The 9,038-nt window shown below is 44.3% G+C and overlaps 1 protein-coding gene across 2 annotated transcripts; it reads right to left on the reverse strand.

The window, feature by feature from the left end:
* Window positions 1-2,292: 2,292 nt before the first annotated feature.
* Window positions 2,293-6,738, reverse strand: GCNT3 (glucosaminyl (N-acetyl) transferase 3, mucin type). 2 transcript variants are annotated; one of them, XM_036843242.1, is made up of 3 exons: window positions 6,631-6,738; window positions 5,455-5,623; window positions 2,293-4,121 (listed from the first exon to the last, which is right to left on the reverse strand). In XM_036843242.1, the coding sequence occupies exon 3, from the start codon at window positions 4,065-4,067 to the stop codon at window positions 2,745-2,747; it is 1,323 nt and encodes a 440-aa protein (XP_036699137.1). In that variant the 5' UTR covers window positions 4,068-4,121; window positions 5,455-5,623; window positions 6,631-6,738; the 3' UTR covers window positions 2,293-2,744. The 2 variants fall into 2 exon arrangements, with proteins under 2 accessions (XP_036699137.1, XP_036699138.1); XM_036843243.1 differs by having other exon boundaries at window positions 2,293-4,354.
* Window positions 6,739-9,038: the final 2,300 nt, after the last annotated feature.

The raw sequence follows: 9,038 nt of genomic DNA on the forward strand, positions 1-9,038 counted from the left end.
TCAAATAAATTATATCTTCTGTTCCCAGACAAGGTTAACTGTCTTTTCTTCCTTTCTTAAATTTTCGCTCAGTCAAGAAAAGAGCAAAGATTACAATAGGCAGAGTGTGCAACAAAAAATATAGTTATTAAAACAACACTTATCGGGACTTCCCTGGTGGTCCAGTGGTAAAGAATCCACCTTGCAATGCAGGGGATGCGGGTTCAATCCCTGGTCCGGGAACTAGGATCCCACATGCTGCGAGGCAGCTAGGCCGGCGTGCCACAACTACTGAGCTCGTGCGCCTCAACTAGAGAGCCTGTGTGCAGCAAACTACAGAGCCCACGCACTCTGGAACCCGCACGCCACAACTACAGAGCCCATGCGCCCTGGAGCCTGTGTGCCACAACTAGAGAAGAGAAAACCCGCACGCCACAACTAGAGAAAAGCCCGCACACCGCAACAAAGAGCCTGCACACCAGAACAAATGATCCTGTGTGCCGCAACTAAGACCCAACACAGTCGAAATTTAAAAAAACAAACAAAAAAAAAACACTTACCAACAGGTCGCAAATCAAAACTAAAGAGGAAATTCAAACCTTGAGAATATAAACATAGTTGCTCAATTCATTAATGAGATTTTTCCTATCCAGAGAAAGGGTACAGAAACAGATATGACTCAGAGGGAAGGAAAAATCAACAGATGTGTTGGTTTAATTGTACGGTTCTAAAATACACTCACCAAATGAGGGAGGAATTTGACCCTTCTGATAAGAAGACCTTATGTTTTTTATTAAATAAAGAGCACTTCCTATTCCCCTTTGAATGTATTTCTAGAGGAAATTTCAATGCTTGGAAAATTCCAGCAACTTGTTCCCCCAAAATGACAAGTTCACATTTTAATCTTTTTAACATACTTATATAAAAACTTATTTATTTCACGTGAAAATTTAAAGAGGAAGTTGTCTATGAAGCCAAAAACCCACGTTCTTTTCTCAGAACACATGCACTTGGAAACTTTTCTGCCCCTTGCGGCCCTCTCAGAGGAGGACCAAGGACAGTCACAAAGGCTAGCAGGTGGAGAGGTCCACAACCACCACTGCTAGGGACAGACCTTACAGGGCTCATCTGTGGAGCATCTGGCTATTCATTAGTCATCCCCATGATGGGGCTGAGAGCAAAGTGAAGAGGACTCAGTGTGACAGTGCAGGTAAGTTGGTGGTGGCAATGCCCATTACCAAAGGAGTACAACCTTACAGAAAGCAATCGCTAACTTAGAAAATTCACTGTATCAGACACAGTGATAGCTATGTCAGAGTACGAGGGTTGCAGGGAAAGTTGGTTGTGAGAGAACACCTGATTAACTGAATCAAGATCAGAAAAGAAGGAACACACTAATGACTTCACGACATATTAATGGGAACATCATTCAAATTACACAAATTAATTGGTATATAGATCACTTTTCCAGAGCAGATTGTATGCGGGAGACCAGCTCTACCATACACAAGATATGCTTATCTGTTTATGAGGTATCCTTTTCCCATCACAGAAGAATATAACTAACAGCTAATTGCCTTCTGATTACCTGACAATTATCTCTGGAGCTTTAGAAAGGAAACTGTTTCGCCAGGTAACATTTGTTAGGCAGGCGGATGGAAGTGTGGGGCAGAGAACACATGTACACACACACACACACACACACACACACACACACAACTGTCTCCCCACAAGGAAATGTATAAGCCACAGAACTATGAACAGTGACCATTCCATTCACATACTTAAATAAAAGTTTTGACTCAAGAGGCATAAAGATAGAATAACCAGACCTAGTTTATTCTTGTTATCTAACATAATTATTAATACTACAGCACCCACCCACCCCCAAGTAAAATGTGTTCCAGTTTTGACAATAAATTATACGGTGACCTTACCTAATGGCAACTACCATCTTTCTCATGGAACATTAAGCTTTGGTTGTGAAGCTTGCAAAATTAGTGCTGTAATTTTCCCATAAGGATATGGATGGTCATATGGGTTAAATCGCCCTGCCTTTTCCCTTACAGAAAAGTCATGAATCTGGCAATGTTAACAAAATGAGGAGGGCTTTCAGTAATGAAAGAATCAGCTGTGTTCCTCTATATTCTTTTGCATCTGCCATTTATACAGCTTGCCATGATCATTCCAGAACAATGGGGATTCTCTTGCTAGCCACCAGGGGTTTTAAATGTCACCAATAGTTATGAGAAAACGTCTCAACGTTTTATCTTATCTCTGGCTTACTAGACAAAAAGTAGAGTCAGGGATTTGAATCAGAAGCTATTTATTTTTAAGTTAATAGTACAAAATAGTACAAGGCCTTTTTTCCCTCAAAGTCCCCTCCCTACTACCAAGCCTAGAATTATTAGGAATGGCCTCTCCAAAGAGTGAAAAAGCCAATGCCAAGAATTCAACTGAAATCCAGGGTCTCCTGCCACACTCCCTCCCTTATTCACCCAAAGAGCTGGTTCTTATTCCCAACTCGGTGGCAGAGTCAGTGGAGGAGCTATTGGAAGTGAGGTGAGTGAACAGTCAGTGTTCACCCAGGGCAGCAATTTGCAAGGCAACAGATCTACTCACCACACTCCAAGAGCAGCCCCCTGACCCAGGGGGAGGCCATGGATTCCAGAGCCCTGGTCTCCCACCCCACACTGTCCCAGCGTGTTCTAGGCACGTTTGTACATGTTCCTGCCCCTCGGGTTGCAATCCTCTCACGGTGTATCTCAGAGTTCCGTCCCATAGATGGCCTTATAACGTAAATACTCTTCTAAGCACTGCAGAACATTATCGTCCACCTTTGGGTCAAACTTGTTCGCCAAGAGGTGATGATTCTGAAGAATCCAGTGCAGGTCCCCAGCCCCATAAATGCAGATAGCCCGCTGGTGGATTCCAGAGCAAGGTGCATAAGGTGCCCCCATACTGATGTCTCCCTCATGGAGCTGCCATTTGACCAGCCTGGCAATGGCGGTCATGTCTGAGATGTGAAACTTGGGGTGGTAAGGGACAGAGCCAGGCATCCACGGTGCACGCTGAAGGGTGGCCCAGAGGTGTTCATCCGGGCTATAGGTGTCTTTTGCCCATTCGATCAGTCTTTGGGATTTGGGGTTCTCTAAGACATGTTGGACAAAGGCTCGAGAAGCCACAAAATAGGCATTCCCTGTGAACACAGGCAAGTTATCAGGGGGAGGGTCCTTCATCTTGCTGGTTAGGTGCAATGTGTCTGTCACCTCATAGTGGTATTTCCAGCGAGACTTTTTGTACTCAGTAGGTATCTCGGACTCCATACTGTTCTTCCCATTCAACATCTTGAGGGCCAGGACCATCTCAGCATTGGTCTTTATAGGAAAATCTGTCCCACACGTATTCAGTAAGTATTTCCATGGCACCGAGCTCTGGAGCAAGTCTTCCATACAGTTCAGGTCAGCCTGCACCCTGGACCAGGAGGCGTAAACCACCCGGACCAACTTACTGGCCATGAAGACATTTGGGAAGCAGGAAACGATGGCCTTGACGGCCTCTTTGAAAGTTTCTGGGGACTTCTCATCCACATGGACGCAGTATATGTTCTGAGGGGCATACACAGCTCGCAGCAGCCGTTCGAAGTTTTCAATCTTCTCATGGACCACCACAGAGTAGGCGATGGGGAAGTCTAACTCTTCTCTGCTCAGTGGGAACTGGATGAACTTCCTCTGGGATTTAAACTGCTCACAGTCTCTGGTCATGTTGAGGTAATCGGTGTCTGTGAAAGGCTCCCGCTTCTTCTTGACTTCCAGATTGTCCAGGAGAGCCTTGACCACTGCTTCCTGGTCCCCTCGGGTGATCCCAGAACAGTTGATGGATCTCTTTGCTGGCAGCTTCAGGGACTTGTACAAGATGTCCCTACAGCGCTGGCTTCGGAAGTCCCTGGATTCCAGATCCAGGGAATCTATGTCACATTTTAACCTGAGAGAAAGTTTCAGAGCAACAATGGCCAGCAGCATATAGCAGCCCAGGGCCCACAGGTGACGCCCCCCGCAGAGTTTCTTCCTCCACTTAATCATCTTCATGGAATGGGAGACCGGTAGAGTTTGGGCACAGGGAAGGAGGAGGAGGATGAAATCCTTGGACAGAACAAAATGCCTTCAGTTACAAACTAACCTGGAACATGCTCAAGGTACATCAAGTTCAACTCCGAAGTGATGGCAAAAATAGGTTTCTTCTCTAGACAAATATCCTCAGTCAAGTCCTGCCTAGGAACTTCACACACCCAGCTCACTGATGGAGGTCTATAACCTGACACTACAAACCAGCTGATCGTGCTGGGGTTGGGATCAGGATCTGGCTCCACCTCCACCTCAGGAGACAGAAAGGGAAGCAGAGCTGAGTACCTGTTGCTGTAGAGGTGTAATTAATAAGAGGAACTCCCCGCCCTTCATTTTTCCTTCTTCCCCCCAAACCTTACCACCCTGTTTCTAACATAGCTCTTAACTGGGGGATAGAATTTCTGATCGGTCTAGAGAGAAAATCCATGAAATTCAAACTCTCAGCTTCAGTTCTAGAAATGTCCTTTTAAAAGATAAAGTACACTTCTTGCTCTTATTTGACAGTTCATATTTTAGGATGCTTTCATCACATATAATTCATTGGTTAGATGTGGCATCTAGCCACGCTTTAAAGAAAATGTTCTTAAACAAGTACAAAAAATTGGATGTAATTCCAAAAATACACTGTAATCATTCATACAGATAACTCTCAGTCTATCCAAATTTAAAATATATCCACACAGAGACACACAAAGCTATGCATATGCAATATTTAATGAGAACTTTCTTTGAGCCAGAAATTTCTTTACATTTTCCCATTGAATCTTCACAACATGCCTAAAACATAGTAATATTAGGCCTCTTTTATAGAGAGGAAAACGGAAGCTAAATAACTTGCCAAATGTCATATACATTATAAGAAGCAAATCTGGGACTCTCCCATACTCCCTCTTTCCAATTTTTTTTTTTTTGTGGCGTGTGTGTCTGTAAGCCTAATACTTGTTCCTCCAAACCACAGCTACCTTTTAAATAGGGTAAAAGGTTTAAATACCTTTTAAACAGGGTACTTAGAAACTACTATGTAAAAAGCAGATAAACAACAAAGTCCTACTATATAGCACAGGGAACTATATTCAATATCCTGTGATAAACCATAATGGAAAAGAATATGAAAAAGTATGTATATCTGAATCACTAAGGGTACTTAGTACCAACAAAGAAAACCAGATAGTATAGGGGAAAAAAAAATCCCCAAAAGGAGAAAAAGAGGAACAAAATGTGACATATCCTTCCAGCAATAATTCTTTTCCCTTATCGCAATCTTGTTCAAAGCATAAGACTGTATCCTCTTTAATAATAACTTATGGGAATCTAAGAGGAAGAAAAAATGAAAAGTAAAGCAAACTCTCACCTTTGATAGCTTCTTTCCTATTTAGGGAAGATCTTTTTCCCAAGGGAAGATCGGTTGGGTTCCATGGAAGCAAATGTGAACACCATGTCTCTTCTTCTTTCAGCCTCTCCAAAATATATTTTCTAACATTCATAGGACGTCCAAGAAACTGTGTCAGGCTCCTTAATCTCTGCAAAGTAAAGAACAGCAGGTGGCTCTGTCACTCACCTTCTGGCTTCTTGCTCTCAGATAAGAGAGCCAGCTCAGATATATCATTCAGGAGCATGCTCTCAAGAACAAGTCATCCAGGAAGGTGAGCAAGCAGGAAAAAAATGCTGGCAATGTCTGAGAAGGCAAGCAGCTATTTGATCCAGAACAGCCCAGTTTGTACTCATGCTCTCCTGCCACAAAACCGTTCATAAAAACTTGTCAATACTCAGACAAGAACTTGAAAGCTTTTTTCCCCCTTAACAAGGAACCGTAGAAACACACAGGTATGCCCCTATCTTCTTTTGGCCTGGAGTTCAAATATCACTTCTCTTATGTTCCCTGAATACTCCCTGAATTTCACTGAAGAGTGAAGCAATAAAAATGACCTTCAAGGATTATTTCTTTTGTTGTTTTACTTTAAAGGAAAAGTCAGTGAAAGCCAGAGTTTGCTCTTCCACGGCAACTGCTCAAAAAAAAATTCATTTGCCTGTCTTTCCATGACGGTTAATAATTTGTAGGTTGGAGAAATATCCTCGGGGCTCCAGATTGTAGATCTCCGTCACTAATGTCTGTGAGTCTAGGGTTCCTGGCAGTCTGAACAAGGCTAACACTAAGGGTGGTTGGACTTCAGTGAGAGCCCCATGGGTGGTTTTGGCAATACGGTGTGAAAAGTGACTTCTTCAAAACTGCTGACATTGTTTGCCACTGTTTGCCTCTCTCCATCACCCCCAAAGCACCCCTCCAAATATGCAGCATTCCTGGCCAAATATTTGAAATAACAAATTTAATAATTTCACATAAAGAACTTAACCAGGTATCAAGTTAAGTAGATAATGGAAAGCAGGGGGAGGGGTAGATGATGCTAAATTATTAAGGAAGTAACCATTGCTGGAAGTAGCTACCACCCCTAGGCTGGAAGAAGGAGGAAAATATTGGGGGATTTTTGAGAATTTGGTAAGAGGGATGCCAACAAGCGGAAACTCAGACCTCTGGTTGGTGCCGGGGTCTCTGAGCTCAGAGGAGGGCCTCCTAGGCTGAGATCCAGACCTCTCCTGAGGAGCCTGGTGTCTCTGTGCTCCGTTACTGTAAACTAGATTCAGTGCAGCTACATAAAGGAACCACCACTGCGAAGGAAAAGGGTGTTGACATGGTGACGCTCACAGAAGCAGGAAATACGTATGAAGCCAACAGGAAGTCCCGCCTCCAGTCTGTCTTCCTCCAACGCCCCCTACTGGCAGAGCCTAATAGGGGGCAGCTGGCAAAGCACAAACGTGATTTGCAGACTTCCCTCATCCAGCATCACAAAGCTGAGTCCAGGAGGGCGGGCTTCATACGAAGACAACAGCTTAATAACGAAGATGAGTTAGTGTTGCCTTCCTCCTGCAAGAACTGTTTATGCAGCCCCCAATAAAGCACAGGGAATTTAGGTCTTTGCTTTTTTTGGACCTCCTCTGCCTGTTTCTGACTGTAGATGAAGACAGACCAATGGCACGGAGCCACATGCAGTCATGTGCGCCCGCCCTTTCATTGGCCCCGCTCCCTCGGCCCTGTCTTCTGTCAGCTTTGATCACTCCGAGGCGAAAACGATTAAAGGATAAACACTTGCTCCAGTATCGGAATCTAGCAAAATCTTTCCAATTTGTTTATATCTTACTTCTCTTTGATGGCCACCTCAAAGTCCCACCTTCTTTCCCATAAAAAAAAAATCAAAGAATCTCTCAATAGAGATAAAATACTTTAAATATTTGATTTTTAAGGTAACCAAAACAGGTATCCACTTTTATTTGCTAAATATATGCTAATGTAACATTAACAAATTGTGGATATATTTTGTTAAGATAATCTACGTATGAGTAACACCAAGGGGCTAGTAGTTATGGGCACACCTGGGCTTTGGCAGGAGAGAGCTAGGTCTGAATCCTGACCCTGCTACTTTCTAGCTGTGTGACCATGGGCAAATTCTGTAATCCCTCTGTGCTTCAGTGATTTCCTTGGTATAACTGGGGCTAATACTAATAGCTATTTTATAGAATTGCTGTGAAGATTAAACAAGATAACGCATATGGGAGACTTGACTTAAAACCTGGCATATGCAGGCCCTGGGTGAAGGTTACTGTTAAGTAGTCTCCAGTACCAGCCCACAGAGGCCTATTTTGCTCACAGAATAGCTCAAGGAGGGTACAAATAGTGTTCTTTAACTCTGGATCAAGGAAAAGTATTGATGCTGGTGATGTGGGTAGATCAGGGAAGAGACCTGGAATTGTCCCCTTCTCTGTGCTCTGGAAAGAGGCTCAGTTTAAGTGGTCAGTGTTAGCACTGCAGAGGGGAGAGGTGAGCTGCAGCTGACCCCAGGGAAGTTCAAGAGAGGAAACAGAATAGCTGGAGAGAGGCACAGGAAGATCAGGAGCCAGGCAACCCGCAGAGATCACAAAGCAGCAGATTCCACACCTTAACTCCATGCTGGCCTTAAAGAGAAGGTGGGGCACTGGTAAGAGGGAGGAAGAGCCCAGACCCAGAGTGCCTGGGGACCAGGCAAGTTTCAAGGTCTAGGAGCCCAGAACTAAGGAATGAATCCCTTCATGAGGGTTTCTTTTAGCCCTGCTGAGGCCCAACAGAGCCAGGTGAGCCTGGGGGCAAATGTGTCCAAGGGTCCAGGATTACATGAAGATACTCACAAGTCCCAAGCACTGAAAATGATGAAGGCACTCAGCTCCCTCAACTACTGAGAATAAAAGCAACATTAAACCCGATAATACGTATAAGCCTAACACAGTCCTGAGTTCCCACAATGACTACTGCTATGGTGTCGTTTCTGAAATAGCAGACTTTTCCCGCTCAGACCCCTCAATCCTTTTCTCCTAATCATGAGTTTAGGCTGATTATTGGGCGGATAGTTTTGCCTCCTTCTGCTATTTTGAACTGTAAATCCCTGTATGTCGGTGAAATGGTCTAAGCGTTCCAATAATGGGGAGACTAAGCCAGGCTCAGCAGGGTGGATCTGGAAGAATCCAGTGGAGTTTGGTGTTAACTTCGATGGAGGTACAGGGGACCCTGCAGTCCCAACAAGAGGGTCAGAGGAAGGCCCAGGCAGCAGGGATCCAACCATTTTAAGCTGAGTTTACAAACTGGCAAATGCACCCTTTTACTTATTTCCTCACGGTGGTGTTTATCTCTAGTATGTGTCAGTTTTGTCCTCGCATTAGACTACAAGCTCCTGGAAATCCTATTCGTTCTCTCTCAGCACCCAGCACAGTAGGTGTTGGCAGAATTCTAAGGCTGCGCAGAAGAGAAAGGTTGCATGTGGTCACGGAGAGCAAGGGGAGCCCCACTGACTGGCTATAAGGAGAAGAGGCCGTGACTCAGAGAGGCAGGAAATCGAAAGAGATAAGCAAGCC

Source organism: Balaenoptera musculus, chromosome 2 (genome assembly GCF_009873245.2).
Source record: "Balaenoptera musculus isolate JJ_BM4_2016_0621 chromosome 2, mBalMus1.pri.v3, whole genome shotgun sequence".
Classification (NCBI taxonomy): Eukaryota; Metazoa; Chordata; class Mammalia; order Artiodactyla; family Balaenopteridae; genus Balaenoptera; species Balaenoptera musculus.

Bases quoted from the DNA above. Each gene is read 5' to 3' on its own strand.
- GCNT3 (XM_036843242.1), bottom strand. From the start codon at position 4,067: ATGAAGATGATTAAGTGGAGGAAGAAACTCTGCGGGGGGCGTCACCTG.